The sequence below is a fragment of the Enhydra lutris genome, unplaced genomic scaffold, assembly GCF_002288905.1.
Source record: "Enhydra lutris kenyoni isolate GAN:26980312 unplaced genomic scaffold, ASM228890v2 scaffoldscaffold21, whole genome shotgun sequence".
Taxonomy (NCBI): domain Eukaryota; kingdom Metazoa; phylum Chordata; class Mammalia; order Carnivora; family Mustelidae; genus Enhydra; species Enhydra lutris.
Genome location: NW_019154105.1, coordinates 63,190 through 82,260, shown reverse-complemented (window position 1 = coordinate 82,260; position 19,071 = coordinate 63,190). Strand labels below are relative to the sequence as shown.

The 19,071-nt window shown below is 44.0% G+C and overlaps 1 protein-coding gene across 1 annotated transcript in view; it reads left to right on the top strand.

Moving 5' to 3' along the window:
• Positions 1 to 69: 69 nt before the first annotated feature.
• The window catches only part of LOC111149009 (glycerol-3-phosphate acyltransferase 3), a 50,816-nt gene continuing 31,814 nt past the window's right edge, over positions 70 to 19,071 (top strand). The window contains exons 1-2 of the mRNA XM_022505885.1: positions 70 to 358; positions 7,895 to 7,961. Of these exons, the coding sequence (XP_022361593.1) occupies positions 218 to 358; positions 7,895 to 7,961 (208 nt within the window). The 5' untranslated portion in view covers positions 70 to 217. The remainder of the gene's footprint in view (positions 359 to 7,894; positions 7,962 to 19,071) is intronic.

Here is a 19,071-nt window from a genome sequence, read left to right as displayed (position 1 = left end):
CGAAGGGGAAGGAAGGAAATTGCCGTCGAGCTCGAAGTTTTCTCCTTCCTTTCCTCTTTCCCTGCAGAGGGGAGTGCCGGGAGGCGGCGGCGCTGACTCTCCCGAGCCCGGCTCCGCGCCTCTGTTCCCGGAGCGGCCGCCGCCCGCCTAGGGACAGGGACGCAGCTGTCGCGCTCGGACCGCCTCGTGGACCCCTTCTGAGAGGGCGCGCCCAGCCATGGAGGGCGCGGAGCTGGCCGGCAAGATCCTTTCCACCTGGCTGACGCTGGTGCTCGGCCTCATCCTCCTGCCTTCGGCCTTCGGGGTGTCTCTGGGCATCTCCGAGATCTACATGAAAATCTTGGTGAAAACTTTAGAGGTGAGTGCCCGGGGATGTGGCGCCCCGACACCGCTGAGGGCTTTAGGGAGAGAGACCCCGGGGCGGTGGTGGCCTCCAGCAGAGCTGTTGAGAGCCGAGCTGGTGCGAGGGGACCGTCTCGGAAGGTCAGCGGGCCCGCGGGGCGCGCGTTTGTCCCCCGCCGTCGCGCGGAGACAGCGTCTGGGCTACTCCCGCAGAGTGGGGGTCCGGGCTCGGACCTTGTCGTTCCCCTTGCTGGGTTCAGAATCCCCTTCTTCCATAAACCACTGCTTTATTACTAGTGTTGGTTAGAACAACAAGGCAGCTTTTATACTGCAGATTTCTGTCTGTCCGTCAGCTAGTGCGTGGTGTCCCTTCGCTCTGCCCCGGTTTTATAGCCCCAGGTTTCAGAGGTCCTTTCACGCCCTAAGGCTGTCCAGAAGGCATCATGTTCCAGTTTATGCTCAAGATAAGAAACCGATTGCTGGGCGGTAGAGAGAAATCTGATTATATTTTAATGGAGTCATGGAAATTTTATCTAACCAAAGCACTTGAAATGTCATTGAAAATGTATCTTTTTTGACCTCTGTTCTCCCTGCACTCCTGCTTCCAAATTCTGCACAGAAAGCTGTTAGCCGGTGGGGAGCCAGAGCTGCTCAGCCTTACACGGAGCTTAACTACATGACTGGGCTGGGGGGGGGGGGGGCTTTCCCTTCTCTTTCATCAGAAGCTCCCCACTGCCTTGGAAGGGAGGGAGGACCAGTGTTACCCCCTTTTTCCAGGGGAGGGAACAGACTCAGAAGTCAGTGGTTTGCTTGAATTAAGTGGAGACAGGAGTCTTAGTGAGGAGAGGACCTGTAGTCAGTGATGAGGAGACTGGATACAGGTTCGCTCAGATTTGCTTCCAAAGTCAGCTCCGCTTCTCAGTTTGTGACCTCAAGGAAGTCACCGACTTCTTGTGCTTTATTTCCCTCATCTGTAGAATGGGAATAATAATATAACGTCTATTTCCATAGGGTTGTTTATTTTTTAAAAAAGATTTTATTTATTTATTTATTTAAGAGACAGAATGAGAGAGAGAGCAAGCATGAGCAGGGGGAGGGGCAGAGGGAGAAGCAGATGCTTGGTGGGAGCCTGAGGCTGGGCCTTGATCCTAGGACCCTGAGATCAGGACCTGAGGCTTAACCCACAGCCACCCAGGCACCCCGCACAGGGTTGTTTAGTGAGTTAACATGTCAAGCATTTTAGAAGGGTGCCTGTAGGTGTTAGCTGCTAAAACATTGTCTGCGGCTTTTAATTAAAATGAATAATATTATTATTTAGACACTGCCACCCTTTTTTCTCTAACTCCTACAAGACCTTCCAAATCACGTTCTCATTTTCTGCCCTTATCTTCGGTCTACCCGCAGGCCTTGGTTTTTTTCTCCCTCAGTGAGTGGGGTGGCTGCCAGATACACATCTCTAACCTGTTAATCTCCCACGTGGAGATTACCGCCTAATCTCCCACCTGCTGACCTCCTGCAACTCTCTTCTACCTGCTGACCTCCTGCAACTCTCTCCTACCTGCTGACCTCCTGCAACTCTCTCCCACCTGCTGACCTCCAGCAACTCTCTCCCACCTGCTGACCTCCTGCAACTCTCTTCTACCTGCTGACCTCCTGCAATTCTCTCCCACCTGCTGACCTCCTGTTTTGCCCCAGATTTTTGTTGCACTTTCTTTCTGTGGCTGCTTTCCTGTGTCGTCTCTGAAGTTGGATTTGATTCTTCATCCTCATCTTCAGGTTTTAAAGGTTCTGTTGTTTCTGCCGGGAGATGCGGGGCAGCGTTTAACTTTCCTGTTGGCTTCACACTCTGAACTTGGTCCCGCTGCGCTGTGAGTTTCTTAGGCTGCTTCTTTACCGCTAGGTCTTCTTCAGATACTCTCCCTGTAGCAGACGATCCTCTTTGGCTGGTGTTCAGAACTCTTTCTCAGAACTCTGAAATGACTGAGTTGTTCCCCCGTACAATAGTGTCTTTTGGAATTTATACCCCAAGTGAGATTGGAGTGGAGGGAGATCCCACACACTGGCTTCCAGCCTCTGACTCCTGTCTGTCGTGCTTTGATAATTCAAGGTACAACTAAAAGAGCTGTCAAGGAGAGAGACCAGCTAGTTGCTGTCTGCCTGGCAAACAACTACTATACTTGGAAGGGATGTAGCCAGTTCAGGATCTGGTCTTCACTTAGGTAGGGCCTGAAGTTTTCATTTTTTCTTGTCCGTTTAGAGTTGAAGAGACTTTTAGAGAGGCGCTGCTTGTTACTGGGATATAGACCATGTAGCCTGGAAACTAGGTAGATGGCAGCCTAAGGAACTACCCTCTTTGCTTAGAGTAAGTTACTGGGTCAGAGTGATGGTTGGCATATATGTAATTGGAATGGGGATTCATTTTGTGGGCCAACTCTGACTTGTCGCTGACTGGAGTGCCTGTGTTTGGGAGCATCTGGGCTCCTCAGGAAGGAGCTATGATCCCAGAGTGATGTCTGCTTTAGGCACAGAAGAAGGAAATGGTGACCCCCGGCTTCTCCTCCTCCTGCTAGAACAGCTTTAGATGTTTCACAGACGTTTCAGTTGGGTGGTACAGTGGATTGCTTTTCCTGACTATAGGGATAATTCCCTTAAAAATTGTGCTGGTTGTTCAGTATTCGGACATTTTTAGTTCTGGACAAGTACATCGCCTTTTCGTTGATTCTGTGCAAGGCCTGGTCCTTCTGTTACTCATTCCTTAGCACTTAGTTTTCAATGGATTTGGTGGTTTCTTTCTCTAAACTGGTGTTTTCCAGGGGTATATCATGATTTCTAAGGAGTTTATACAGCATTATTGCAACTTCGTATTGGGAAAATTGTTTTAGGAATTCAAACCATGAACAGTAAAACTTTGGGGTGGGGATGTGGAGAGGGTGGTGCGTTTGGATGGTGGGACATACACGTCGGAATCTCTGGGAAGGTGTGTGTGAGTGTGTGTGAAGTTTCCATGTTTATTTCAAACAGGAGCATGGATTTAAGATAAAAAAAAAAAAAAGTCATTTCCAACCATAGAAGCTGATGGGGCTGAGGGTGGTGAAGGACGGCTATGCGTTGGCCCAAGGCTCGTGATTACAGGAAAGTTGAGGTGGGAAGAGAGTATCAGTAAAGGAACAGTGGAGAAGAAGGCAGGGCAGTGAGACGTGAATAATCCAACCAGAGAGCGCAGCTATGGACAGATAATGAATGTTGATGCACTAATTTTTCTCTCACCGTTTGAGAAATAAGCTGGAAGCATGGACAGATTCCTCGGAACTCCTGGCCCTGCGACCTTGAGTAGGTCACTTAAGATGCCACGTGGGTGTAGAGAGGAATGACTCCGAGAGCTACTGCGTGCCTCCGTGGGGGAGGTCGAGGAAAGCACCGATACTTGGGAGGTCCTCCAATCCCAGTGCTGCCTGAATTGGAACACTCTTTGTTTTTGTTTGTTTTTGCTTTTGCTCCTGTGTGGCTAAATAACCTACCTTCAGATCTTTAATGAGTCCGTATACTTACTCAGAGCAGACTATTTCTGCCTTTTAATTATTATTCCTTCCCTTTACACTCCATCCACCAATTAGTTTTTCATCTTCTTTAAAAGGCATGTCAATAGATGTCATGTCGGATGGTTCTAGCCCCTCTGTTACTCTAATGCTCAGGCATTACTGCTGCTGTTGGAGATACAATAAGCATGTTAGAAGGCCACGGCGGTTTATGACAGAAAGTAATAATAAAGAAAAGCTGCCCAGGCAGTGTGCTTGGTGGCACAGCTCTCTGACAGAGGCTGTGTCACTCCCGCCGCCAGGTGAGAGAATGGTTATTCAGAGCTGGTTCATCCGGATAGCGGCACACAGCTGTTGGTGGTAGAGTTGGGATTTTAATCTGGATCTGGAGCCCGAGTTCTTACTCTGCCAAGATGACAGGCCTGTCGAGAAACGGTTTTATGCTACGGACGGCGGCCTGCTGTGATTTGGATAAACCTTATATTTGAATTTTTATATAATTTTCATCCTCTCCTTTTCTCTTTTTAGCTAATTTTTAAATGTTTTTAGCGTAAGAACTGAAAGTTGCCATTATCTAGGTGACAGTGTCACATTTTTGCAAGCTTTTGATCTAAGCTTTAAAACTCAGACTGAGGGGTACGTGGGTGGCTCAGTCAGTTAAGTGTCCAACTTTCGATTTCCGCTCAGCTCTTGAACTCAGGGCTGTGAGTTCAAGCTCAGTGTGAGTCTTGATTTCGGCTTGGGTCTTGATCTCAGGGTCATGAGTTCCCATACTGGACTCCACACTGGGTGTGGAGCCTACTTAAAAAACAAATAAATGAATACATGAGTAAAAAGGAAGATACCTTAAAATCGTACCTGACACTTTTTGTGTGTGAATTAGAGACAGCTGCTTTTTGCTTCCCAAGAGGATTTTTATTTTTTTTATTTTTATTTTTTTAAAGATTTTATTTATTTATTTGACAGAGATCACAAGTAGGCAGAGAGGCAGGCAGAGAGAGAGGAAGAGAAGCAGGATCCCTGCGGAGCAGAGAGCCCGATGTGGGGCTCGATCCCAGGACCCTGAGATCATGACCTGAGCTGAAGGCAGAGGCTTAACCCACTGAGCCACCCAGGTGCCCCCAAGAGGATTTTTAAAGTAAAGTAGAGTGAGAACCCAATGGGAAGTATCTTTCAACTTTTCTTTTTGGGGGTGGGTGGGAAGTAAGATGGGAATAACAATGGGGACTGTTAAAAGCCACCGTCATCCTTCAGGATCTTCTTGTGGACAGAATTGCATTTTTCATGTTTCCTGGGGGCAGATGTTTTCTGAGATAACCTCTAGAAGAGGCTTAGAACTTCTGAAGAAATATTCCCCATCTCTCTCTCTGGGCTACCTGGTTAGTTGGCATGGTAGAAGCGACAGAGTTGTTTATTGGAAGATGCAATGGCAGTCTGGAAAAAAGTGATCATTTTGGAAGTTAAATAAATTGTAAGGTGTGAGGAGGGAGGAGGAAGCCAACATTTTCCACTTTGTGGCCTGTTGTGCGGCAGTCATTGGATAGATCACCTTCTTTAATCTTTTATCTTGGTGCTGTCTCTGGTTTAGGGATGATGAAACCAAGGTCCCAAGACGTGAAAAATCTCCCCTCTGCGATGAGCCCAGCCCGGAAGTGCAGAGCCAGAACTCACATGCACAGTGTCTGGCTGCAAAGCCTGGGTGCTTTCCACCTTCCCTGGGGAGTAAGCTCACGGGAGAAAGTGGTTCTCTACTACACGTTTCCTTTGGCATTAAATGACTTCTCCTCCAACCTGAAACTTTGCTAGTCTTGGACACTGTAACTGCATTTTGTAGGACAGACCTTGGAGCTACCGACTGAGGAGCAGGTATGCCTTCTGACACCTGCCTGGTGACAGAGCGCGGAGCCCTGTAGCACATCACGCTGTAGGATGCACGCCCCTGTATTAGTCCGCCAGGGTCGCCATCACAAAATACCACAGATTGCGAGCTTTAGACAATGGAAATTTATTTTCTCATAGTTCTGGAGGCTGGAAGTCCAGATGAGGTGTGGGCAGGTTTGGTTTCTTCTGGGGCCTCTTTCTTCGGTTTGCAGATCAGATGGCTGCCTACACACGATCCTTCCTCTCTGTGTGCAAATCCCTGGATGCTTGTGTTTGTTAAATTTCCTTTTCTTAGAAGGACATCAGTCATGTTAGATTAGGGCACATCCTAAAGGCCTCATTTTAACTTTGTCACCTTTTAAAGAAGGCCTTGTTTCCAGATGCAATCACATTCTGAGGACTGGGAAGGTAGGGTTTCTGTGTATGAATTTTGGGAGGAGACACAATTCAGCCCATGACAGCCTCAAAATACCAGTTTTTTCCATCACATGAGCATGGAATAATTGTCCTAATCTAACGTCATTGCTGCTTATATGAAAAATAAAATCACCTGGCCGCAAGAAAAAAAGTGAGCTCCAAGATAACAAATGTTTGGTTATGACAAAATTTTATTTTAATCTATCTTTGGTCTAATTATAAATGACAATAGGTGCTAAAAGCTTTAAAGTGAAAAACTATGGAAATAAACCTTCACGTCTATCGAGAGGAGAGGAGATGAGAGGTATGTCTAGAGTTTGAGGACTCCTGCATTAAATCACCAAAGAAGGAAAAAGGCACGATCAGATTAAGATTGAGTCTTATTATCATTTGTGAGTTGCCACTTGAAGCCAGGAAGATTAAGTGTCTATTTATAGGCTGTTCTCTAAGCGCAAATAGCATGTTCCTACTTGGCTCTTTGGGATGTTGTGCGGGGTCCTGATGTACTCAGGTCATGCCCTTCTCCTTGACCTCCAGGTATGTTTTAGGTTACTTAGTCTTTGTCTTTCATTGTCTTATTTATTTGCATTAAAAAAAAAATCTGCTTAATTCCTTGTGAGTCTAGCAATACCTGGTTTTTGGCCATTATATTTTTGAAAAATTCTTTTTGGTCCTTCAAGGGCACTGAAGTCCTACTTAAAATGATCACAATGCCTTTTACCTCTAATTTCCCACTTCCTCTCCAATCACTCAGTTTAGACAATGTTAGCTTCTGGAATTGTAATCATCGACATATTTTAATAATTTTAATCATTCCTTTTCTAAACTGGAAAAATAGCCATTGGCATTTTCTGGGATGCTATCAACAAAGTTCACTGGGGAGTAAGCCCACAGTGGTCTCTGAACACTGATGTTCATGGTGGATAATTTTGGAAATGCATAGGAAAAGTATAAAGGAGAAAATAACAAAATCACATCTTGGTGTATTTCTTTATATTCCTATGTACACTGAAAACAAAAATGGGAATTGATTTTTCCTGTTCTTAAGTTCTTGCAAACCTGTGGTTCCGCATAATCATAACATTTCCCTGTGCATCGCAATAGGGGCAAGTGACCAGGTGACCGGGTGATGTCTTCAGCCGTTCCCCCACTTCCTTTCCAGTCCCCCAAGTGTGGGCAGCCCCTTCCGCAAGCCTTTTGCTGATGTAGGCAGTTAGGTCTCTCTGAGTGTGTCTAGCCCCTGAATGCCTTATTTGTTATGAAAACTAGTTATTCTTCGGCTCCTGTGTTTAGTAGGTATTCACGAGGGTGAGCGTTCATCTCCTTCGATCCTCATGGCAACCCTGAGGAATAGGAACTATTGTCCTCATTTTACAGATGAGGAAACTGAGGCCTAGAAGGATTAAGTACCTTGAACTCAGACTTGATGCCATAACCTGTGCTTTCAAGGAGTCCCTGATGGGGGTCCCAGGTGCGTGAGGGGTTTCAATAGGGTAAACATGATCTTGTGCTCATTTTATTAGAGCATAATCAGTGATGAATATAAGGCTGTGCTTGAGCCTCCGATTACTGCTACCTCAGAGGTTTACAAGGGCATCTCTAATTCAGAGAGTGCCGGGCTTACCGTTTAATTCCACTTGTGTGTAGGTAAGGTTCGAGTATGTTACCTTGTATCTATGGACCCGTTTACACTAACAACACTACTTGTTTTTAAACAGTGGGCCACAATCCGAATTGAAAAAGGAGTCCCAAAGGAGTCGGGTCTTAAAAGCTCAGCTTCTGTCGGTAAGTCTTCTTTTTCATTTATGACGGTTAACGCATCCAGACTGGATAAATTTACATCTACCCAGTTTGAACTTGACATATGCAGAAAGCAGTGCATTCTGTAGGCCTTGGACCACTCATACTGTTGTTCTTTATGCAAAAGAGCCGCTGGCTGAGTTTTGAATGAGTTTTCACTGTGTAGGAGGTAATAGTGTGCTAGTTCATCTTTGTGTTCTTATAGGGCATTTCTAAAGGTGTACATTTAAAAGTGGTTGCCTGTAATTTTTAAAGATGTAGTTAACAATTTAAGAAAATAATGCTAATTAGACTATCTTAGAGTCAAACCTATTTTTGAGGTTTTATTAGCACCTTATTCTAACTTGTTCTCAAAAATGTTCCTCAAGATAACCCTTTCCTACTAAAGGCTGATTGGTAATATGTGAAATAAATAATTACTCCTACCACATGTGACACCTTGCTTTTAGAAAGTAACATTACAGAGTAATGTGGTAACATAGGTACTATACATTACATAGTAACAAGGGCTCAGAAAAGTCCTACAGTAAAGACCCTGGTCAATTTTTGTTAAAAGTGGATTAAGTCACTGAACTCTCTAGTGCTTGTGCCTTTTAGTATTTTGCCATTGTTCCAATAAACTCTTTTACTGAGGGTAAGAATTTTAAGAATTGTTTGAGACCGGGGTTCATAGGAAAGTAGAATTCTATGGAAGGGATGACTATGAAATTAGGAATAAATAAGTCATTTGATTTAATTAAAAGACTAAGCCTTTACGTGTTTTTCAAAAATAATGTAGAAACAGTTTTGTGCCCATCTGATTTAGGATTAAAGATAATCACAATGTCAAACACTTCACTAGGAGGAATTTGTCTTCTGGAGGCTTGTCTGAGAGGAACTGTAGAAACTGTATTATACCATAGTGCATTTTGGAAACAAAGTATTTGAATGAAAACATCTGCTCATTTTGTGTAATTGGATTGTTATGTTCAAAGGATTGAAACAACTAGTAGATCTTTCTGGTGTTTACTTTAACACCAGGTATTATCACTGGGAACATTTTACGAAGATTGGGTATTTCTGGCTACACACATTCCTTTTGTTGTCAGATAACTTCTCTTGGACATTGCAGATTTACTAATATTTAATTTTTCCAGGTACATTTTTAAATGTGTATCCTTATGATTAAGGGCACAACAAACTTTATTGCTGGCTTTCTGTTGTACTTGGTGAGATTTGGGGTGTCACTGATTTTGAGTGAAATTCTATGGAGCCCTATAGATTGGGGTGGTGGTGGTGCACATCTTGGGCCGTGAATTAATGTACAAGGTGTTTCAATTTGGTAGGCTAAGAGGATTAAAAATCAGTAGGTGAGGGTGTCCTTAGCATTAGTTTAGATTTTTTAGCCTGTACTGAAGTGAATGTTGTCACTTGTTGGATTCCTTCCTTCCTTTTTTTGTTTTTGCCATGCTCTGTCTTTTCCATGGTACCTCCAGAAAAGAGTGGAAGTGAACAAGAGGAGAAAATATAAATCATAATGGTTTAGAGTAAGGCTGAAGTCTCCTAAATTTATCTTCTTTTATTCAGAGTAGCTGTCTCTTTTAGCCATGAAATAGGCAATGACTATTGGCCGTTACTGAGCATTTGCTACCTGTGAGTTTGATGAGCTCCTCAGACCACTAAGCTACGCTTCCTGTGAGGAGACAGGCATCTGACAGGTCACGGCGATGCACGCCCAGGTAGGCCATAAGCGAAGGACTGCGTGGGATCTGCTCCAGTCTCAGACAGGCTGCCCTCATCTCTGTGGACCCTCAGCCGTGCCTGGTGTGCGCCTCCGCTCCCATCCTGGTTTCCATCCTGCCCAGGCAACCTTGTCCCGGGGTGTGTGCCCTGTTGGTGCACCTGCTGTCTGCAGTCCGCACGCAGGGAGCGTCTTCCTCCCGGACAGATGGGCCGAGGCCGAAGAAACACACAAGCGTGCCGGGTGCCACAGTCTTCTGCCTCCGGAGCCTCGTGTCTGTGCGGCTGCTGGCAAGAACCCCAGTTGGCGCTGAGCCGGTCGAGGTTGAGGCAAGGGTCACAGGCAGGCCAGGGGCCCCAGGAGAGCAGGTGACATCTGGAGCTGTGGGAGCGCTCCCGAGCCGGCGAGAGGTTCAGGAAATGGAGAGGGAGAGATTGGCTAAACAGGGAAAATAGTTGTGTTAATTTCTGCACCCAAAATTTCTTCGGCCGCTCTTGCATCTGATGGAGTTTTGGAAAGACTTTTTGAGTCCCTCTCTCTGCAGGTAAACCCCTGTTGCGTTCTGTGTCTCTTGTGCTTTTATTCACAATCCCGAGGAAAGCCGAACTGAGGGAAACTCTGTCTCTGTGGCTGAAGCGCTGTCTCCTGTCTTCAGCCGTCTGCTGCTTTGAAACCGCCCGCTTTACCGAGCGAGCTTCAGGCAGGGTCACGAGCAAGGTCTCTTCTAGGAGCCCTGTTATTGCACCTTCTTCCAGTTTTAAGGATGTTTCCTCATTGTTACTGCAACACTGAAGGTACATCTTTCTTCCCCTCTTTAAGAAACCGTGTTCTACTGAGCGCTCCGCGTCCGTGGAGAACGTAGTTACCCTCTACCCTCATTTGTTTCCCAAGGGCCGATGGGCCTCGCCGCTCCAGCCGTGGGACAGGCACATCTGTTAGACTCAGGAACGTGGTGTATTGAGATTTTACCAACTTTCATCTCACTCTGTTGTAAATCGTGCAAGGGACCATGGACTGTTAAGAGCTACCGCCTCATCCTTGGGTACCTGACTGATTTCAAGGGTTGATTGTGCAACGGACTTCAGTGACTCAGGGTCGTGCTTATAATGAATGTAATACACTATGCCATTCCCAGAACTGGAGACTAATTCGCTATAAATTGCATTATATTACTAGGACATGTTGAATGCTTACCGACCAAAAGTTAACAGGCAGGAAGAAAGGCCCTTGTCCTGATGGTGTCACAAACAATACAAATAAATAGAGGCCATGGCTCGGTTATGTAGGTGCTGTCCTCTACAACATGCCGTTGGTCTGATTCAGCAACGTTTGCCCGGGAAGTGCCTCCTCAGGATCCCCCCCCTTTGCCCACGCCCGCAGGCACCACGCGCAGGGATTTGGGGTCACATGGCCTATTGTTAATGAAGCTCCCATACTAACTTTCTCTCCTGCCCTGTATGTCTTCCCTCCCATCCCCATTGCTTCCTCCCCCACCGGCCCCCACCACACACACACAAAGGGCAAAATGCTGTGTTGAAACTTCGGATGTTATACCTATTCAGGGAGAATTCAGGTTGCCTAATGTTTTGCTCTGATTTTACTCTTGGAATTCTTTCTGTGAGACTTGATTAACCATGTTGATTCTGGTATAACATTGCTTGCGTCAATACTAAATCTCTTTCATTTGTAGAAAATATGGGATAATATTTTGTGACAGAAATTTGAGTATCATTTTCAATACTCATTTTGTTTTGGGCAGGCTTTTTTTTTTTTAGATTTTATTTATTTATTTGGTAGAGAGAGAGCATGTGTGTGAGAGGGAGAGGGGGTGGGGGGAGGCAGAGGGAGAGGGAAAAGCAGATTCCTCACTGAGCAAGGAGCCCAAAGTGGGGCTCTATCCCAGGACCCCAGGATAATGACCTGAGCTGAAGGCAGCTACTTAACCTACTGAGCCACCCAGGTGCTCTGCTGGGCAGCTGGTTGGTGGGAAGTGGGGTGGGGGGCGTTGATACTCTGTTTAAATCACTTAAGTTGATTTAGTAGTATCGTCTTGATGCAAACTCTCTGAATACAAGTCAGTATCTGCTGTCCTCACAGATGTGTAGTATAGTGCATTTAATGGGGTTATTTTGCTGATAAAAGACTGGAACTTGTCTAGCTACTTGTAGAGAGAAAAATAATCCAGTTACAGGATATGGAAGGATTATAGAGCAAGATTTTCCTTATCACTGCCAAATGTCTACCTGCTTTTATTAGTCTGCCTCTGTTCACAAATTGTGTGCCTGATGGTGGTGGCAATGATGATGAAAATTGTCAAACACACACAAAAGTAGAGGAATAGTATAATGAGCCTGATACAGGTAATATTTGTCAAGATTTTGCCACACTTGATTCACCTGTGCCTTATTTTTTGCTAAAATAGTTAATGCAATATAAGATTTCATGTCTTTTCATGCATTTTAAAAAAAGGATTTTGAAAAATAGCCACAGCACTCCTAGGTTAACTCAAACTTAACTTTTTTTTTAATTTGATAGAGATCACAAGTAGTCAGAGAGGCAGGCAGGAGGGAGAGGAGGAAGCAGGCTCCCTGCTAAGCAGAGAGCCCGATGCAGGGCTCGATCCCAGGACCGTGGGATCATGACCTGAGACGAAGGCAGAGGCTCTAACCCACTGAGCCACTCAGGCACCCCCAAACTTAACTTTTTAATATCATCTAATACACAGTTCATATATAAATCCCCCTAACAGTTTAAAAATGTTGGGTAGATATTTAGGTTTAAGTCCTAGAAGGCCTTAAATGCCAGGCTAAGAAATTACTTCTTTAGGTGAGGGGATATCAAAGGTTTGGGAAGATGAATCTGGTTGCTTTGCAGAGGGAGAGGGAAGTGGAGAAAGAAGAGGTGGTAGATGGCAAGCCATTCTGGAAGGTAATGGGACCTTGATTTGCAAATGTTGAGCCATCCTTGCATCCCAGGCATAAATCCCACTTGATCCTGGTGAATAATTTTGTGTTGTTGGATGTGGTTTGCTACTGTTTTGTCGAGGAATTTTTGCATCTCTGTTCATCAGAGATATTGACCTGCAGTTCTCTATTTTTGAGGTGTCTTTATCTGGTTTTGGCATCAGGGTGATGCTGGCCTCATAGGATGAATTCAGGAGTCTTCCTTCCCCTTCTATGTTTTGGAATATTTGAGAAGTCTAGATATTAACTGTTCTTGAAATGTTTGGTAGAATTCACCCGTGAAGCTGTCTAGTCCTGGACTTCTCTTTGTTGGGAGGTTTTTGAATACCAACTCAGTTTTTTTGTCGGTAATCTGTTTGTTCCAGTTTTCTATTTCTTCCTGTTTCTCTTTTGGTAGTTTATGGGTTTCTCTGAATTGATCCATTTTTTTCTAGGTTGTTCTATTTGTTGGCATATAATTCTTCGTAATACTCTCTTGCAATCTTTTCTATTTCTGTGGCGTCGGTTTTATTTTTTCCTCTTTCATTTGTGATTTTATTTAAGCCCCTCCCCCTTTTAAAAAAATGAGTCTGGGTAGATGTTTATCATGTTTATTTTTTAAAAAGATTTATTTACTTATTAGAGAAAGAGAGAGAGAGTGAGTGAGCAGGCAGGCGGAGAGGCAAGGGGAGCGACACTGTGAGACAATCTCAAGCAGACTCCTTGTCCAGCGCAGAGCTTATACAAAGGGCTCCATCTCATGGCCATGACCTGAGCTGAAATCAAGAGTTGGACGCTTAACCGACTTAGTCACCTGGCGTCCCTCCATGTCTGTCAATTTTGTTGATGTTCTCAAAGAGCTAGCTCCCGGTTTCCGTGATCTGTTCTGTTTTGTTTGTTTGTTTGTTTTAGATTCCATTTTATTTCATTCAAATGAAACTAATCTTTATTCCTTCCTTCCTTCTGCTGGTTTTGAGTTTTGCTTGTTCTTTTTCTAGCTCCTTTAGCTGTAAGGTTAGGTTGTTTATTTGAGACTTTTCTTGCTGCTTGAGGTGAGCCTGTGCTGCTGTAAGCTTTTCTCTTAGACCCACTTTGCTGCGTCCCCGGGGTGTGGGACCGTCCCGGGGTGTGGGACCGTTGTGTTTGTTTTCATTTGTTTCCGTGACCTTCTTCGTTTCCGCTCTGATTTCCGGGTTGACTTTGTCACTGTGTAGTAGCAGATGTTTAACCTCCATGTATCTGTGGTCTTTCCAGAGTTTTCCTCATGGTTGACTTCTGCTTTAATAGCATTGTGGTCAGAAAGGATGCATTGCATGACTTCGACCTTTTTACGCTTGTGGAGACTTGTTTTGTGGCCTAATATGAAGAATATTCCACGTACACTTGAAAACAATGTGTTTTCTGCTGTATTAGGATGGAATGTTCTGAATATACCTATTATTAAGTCTATCCAGTGCAGATGGAAAGCCATTGTTTCCTTGTTGCTTTTCTCTTTGGGTGATCTGGCCACTGACGTAAGTCGGGTGCTCAAGTCCTCTGCTGTTACTGTATGACTGCTGCTTTATGTTTGTTTTTAACTGTTTTATGTATTTGGGTCCTCCCATGTTGGGTGCATAAATATTCACAATTATTACATCTTGTTGGATTGTCTCCTTGATTATCATGTAGTGTCCTTCTTTGTTTCTTGTTATAGTCTTTCTTTTGAATATGAATATTGCTACCTGGGCTTTCTTTGGACATCTATTTGCATGATAAATCTTTCTACATCTCATGGGGCCTGAAGAGCATGAGCAGTGGGTTGGTGGAGAGTTGGAATGTCCTGGCAGCCATATAAAGTGTGAGCCTTGGGGAAGAAGGCAGGCTGCAGGTGCACAGTTATTTTCAGCGGGTGAAAGTTGAAATGGTGGCTTTAGTGAACTCACAGAGTGAAAGACATTTACAAACACTAGAGAAAAATTCATAGGAAAAGGACAGGAGAAGATAAACGAATGAGACGAGAATCAACCAGGGAAGAAAATAAGAGCAGAGGGAATGAAACTGAGGGAAGAGTGAGTTCTAACTCGATATTTTCTTTCTCCTCATTCCTCTGCCCACCAATACTCTTTTGTGCTCTGTTTTTCTCGCAAGAATAATAGATGTCATCTACCAACTCCTTCTGAGAAATAAAGCCTTTGGACGCCTTCTCTGTAAAGTGTGCTTTTCCACGCGTGTGTACACATGTGAGGTAGGGCATTGTCAGGGACTTCTAAAGCTAACCTAGAAATTAAGTATTTTGGGGTAAGGTTCGAAATGCAGGGGTGGCACTGGTTATGTGGGAAGTGGTCACCGTCAAGTTTCACTTTGTTTCGTCTTTGCAATTTTGAGGACTCGCTGAGCCATCAGATGATGTGATTCTGGGACAGCTAGCCGATGAACACGCAGGCTTCGTGTCTGCAAGCTTTTGTGTGAGTGTTTTAAATTTCGGTTTATACATCTTGAAAAAATATTTTAGTTTTTTTGCATAAGTAATATGTTCACATGGTGCCAAAACTGTAGTTATTTAAAAATACGTGGTTTGATGACCACATAGTATAACTTCCGCCCCTGCCGTCTACCTCTGCGTCCTGCTCGTTGTCGCAGTGTTTCTTTGTGCTGTGCAGACGTCTCTCACAATGCAGATGTTTCTGGTTTTTGACCGAAGATGAGGTATAGTAATCAACTATATCCAGTGGTCCTTTCCGTTGATTATTTAGAAAGTTTCTTCTTGTTTAGCAAGAAATTTTGTTATATGAGTGCAAGTAGTTCTTTGTAACTGTAGTTCTAGGCCTGGTGCTGTTCAGGTAGGCTGCAGGGGGCACCTGGGGGGCTCAGTGGTTAAGCGTCTGCCTTCGGCTCAGGTCATGGTCCCAGCGTCCTGGGATCCCTGCTCAGCGGGCAGCCTGCTTCTCCCTCTCCCTCTGCCTGCCCCCCTCTGTGCTTGTGCTCCCTCTCACTCTCTGTCAGATAAAATCTTTAAAAAATACGGGGCAGTATTATATCTGTAACATGAATTAACATGTAACGTCAGTCTGTGACCCGAATGTGTTGTCTGTCAAAGAGCATTTGTAACTTTGATTGGCGTTGCTAGATGCCCTTCATTACTGGTTTGCACTATTTGTACTTTCTTTTTTTTTTTTTAATTTAAAAAAAAATTTTTTTTTTTTTTTTAATTTGACAGACAGAGATCACAAGTAGGCAGAGAGGCAGGCAGAGAGAGAGGAGGAAGCAGGCTCCCCGCTGAGCAGAGAGCCCCATGTGGGGCTCGATCCCAGGACCCGGGGATCATGACCTAAGCCGAAGGCAGTGGCTTTAACCCACTGAGCCACCCAGGCGCCCCTGCACTATTTGTACTTTCACTAGAAGTGTGTGCCAAGTGCCTATTCCCCACAGCTTCACCGAAGGCATAAATTTGTCCAAGTTTTGGATTTGTGCCAATCTGGTAGGTGAGAAGTAGAAACTCAGGGTAGTCTTAATATGCATTTCTGTTACAAAGAGTGACTTTGTACATGTTTCATGCTTAAGGGACTTTTTTTTTTTTTTTTTGCTTGTAGAGTTTAATTTTCTTGCTTTTTTTTTTTTGTTAACATGTAATGTATTATTTGCCCCAGGGGTAAAGGTCTGTGAATCATCAGCCTTACACCATTCACAGCACTCACCATAGCACATACCCTCCCCAAAGTGCTTAAGGAACATTTGTATTTCTTTTTCCTGGGGAATATCTACTCACTTCTTTTGGCTATTTTTCTGTTTCTCCTAGATGTCTTTTTTTCTTTCTTTCTTACTTTCTTTTTTTTTTTTTTTTTTAAGATTTTATGTATTTATTTGAGAGAAAGTGGCAGAGAGAGCACAAGAGGGGGTGGGAGAAGAAGGACAGAGAGGGGGAGAAGCAGATTTCCCCCCGAGCAGGGAGCCTGGTGCGGGGCTCGATTCCAGGACCCTGAGACCATGACCTGAGCCGAAGGCAGAGGCTTAACCCACTGAGCCACCCAGGCGCCCCAGGTTTTTTTTTTTTGTTTTTTAAGATTTTATTTATTTGACAGAGAGGAGAGCGCATAAGCCGGGGGAGTGGCAGAGGGAGAAGCAGGCTCCCCGTTGAGCAGGCAGCCTGATATAGGCCTCGATCCCAGGACCCCGGGGAACCATGACCTCAGATGAAGGCAGACACCCAATCAATTGAGCCACCCAGGCACCTCCTACCTTTTAGTTTTGTTGACTGTTTCCTTTGCTGTGCAGAAGCTTTTTATCTTGAAGAAGCCCCAGAAGTTCATTTTTGTATTTCTGTGGTGTTTGTTGTTGTTTCTCTCTCCTGTTTGTGATTTTACTTGGGTCCTTCTTCTTTTCTTTTTGATTAGTCTGACTAGGGGTTTATCAGTTTTATTAATATTTTCAAAGAACCAGCTCCTGGTTTCATTGATCTGTTCTGTTGTTTTTTTAGTTTCTGTATCATTGATTTCTGATCTAACCCTTGTAATTGCTCTTCTTCTGCTGGCTTCAGGCTTCATTTGTTGTTCTTTTTCTAACTCCTTTAGGTGTAAGGTAGGTCATGTGTTTGAGATTTTTCTTGCTTCTTGAGGAAGGTCTGTATTGCTACACTTCCCTCTTAGGACTGCCTTTGCTGCATCCCAAAGGTTCTGGACTATTGTGTTTTCATTTTCATTTGCTTCCATGTATTTTTCAATTTCTTCTTTAATTTCCTGGTTAACCCATTGATTCTTTAGTAGGATGTTCTTTAACCTCTGTATACTTATGGTCTTTCCAAATTTTTTCTTGTGGTTGACTTTTAGTTTCATGGCGTTGTGGTTAGAAAATATGCATGGCATGATCTCAGTCTTCTTGTGCTTGTTGAGGCCTGATTTGTGATCCTGTATGTGATCTGTTCTGGAGAATGTTCCTTGTGCCCTTGAAAAGAATGTGTACTCTGCCAGTTTAGGATGAAATGTTCTGAATATATCTTTTAGGTCCTGATGCGGGGCTTGATCCCAGGATCCTGAGGTCATGACCTGAGCCAAAGGCAGAGGCTTAACCCACTGAGCCACCCAGACGTCCCCTTATTTTACTTTTATTAATTGGATTAGTTGATGGGGTACATAGGTACTTAAAACAAACTTTACTCTTTTATGGTAAAAAAAAAAAAGAAATAGAATTAAAAAGTTGGATGTCTCTTAAATGTGCCAACTGGGGAAACATGGGCAGGGGTGCATGAATAGTTTCATAACTAATGCTTCTTTTTTTTCTGAACGAGGCAATCATAACCGCGTACCTCTTAGGAAATCAAAGGAGATGCTAAGCCAGCATTTCTTTAGAGCACATGTCATATACATGACAAGTCATGAGAGTTGTACTGATTTTATCCTCTTTTCTTTTTATGGACCTAGTATATGGCATGTAATAATTTAGTTTTTCTAAAGCAGTTTTGCTCCTATAGGGACACCTGTGCACCTTCTATGTAGTGAATTTTTTCATTTTGCTTGCATTCACATTTTTTTGTTTTTCTCTTCAATCTTGCACTTTCAAAATTAAAGAAACTTCAGACCTTAAAACAATAACCAAAAGATGACCTAGCCAACAGCAACCCCTCTAAGGAGTATATTGCTGATTTGATCATCCAATAGATAACATATTATCAATAGTAAGTGAAATTAAGCAGAAAGATGTTAATGTGTGTCTGTGAACTCCCTGTGTTCTAATACTTACTGGTAATAACTTGGTTCTCTCATCTTAAGTTTTTATCCTTCTTTTTTATTAAAAAAACCTTTTTTAAAAGAGTTTATTTACTTATTTGAGAGACAGAGACAGTGAGAGAGAGAGAGAGCACGAGCAGGGAGGAGAGGGAGAAGCAGGCTCCCTGCGAGCAGGAACTGGACAGAGGACTTGATCCCAGGACCCTGAGATCATGATCTGAGCTGAAGGCAGACACTTAACCGACTGAGCCGCTCAGGTGCCCCAAATATTTCTCCTTCTAAATTGATTTAATTTACAAGGTGAATGCTTTATCACAGATGTGTTGCTTGTAGCAACAAAATGACAATATGACTCAGAGGTGAGGGCAAATGCAATTTTGTGGGTGCCCGAAGCTTATACAATTTGGAGATCCTCTTTAGGTAAAAGAATATACAGAATTAGGTGTGGGACCTTGGAAGGAGCCGTTTAGGTGAGGAGACCAAAGATGAACTGTGTTGGCTTCATGGTCAATCTGTCTTTGTCGCAGCGACCTTGAACTCAAACCTAGAGTCATGGGTGAGGTGTAACAGGCTGTTGGGACCAAAAGAGATAGAAGGTGTTTCCTAAAAACCATCAAGAGTGATTATGCTTTCTAAACCTTGACTGACCTGCAGTACATGGGGCAGCTGATTGTGCCTCAGGAGAACTCGAGGAGCAACAACGCCAGCTGGATGTGCACTGAGGTCACAGAGCC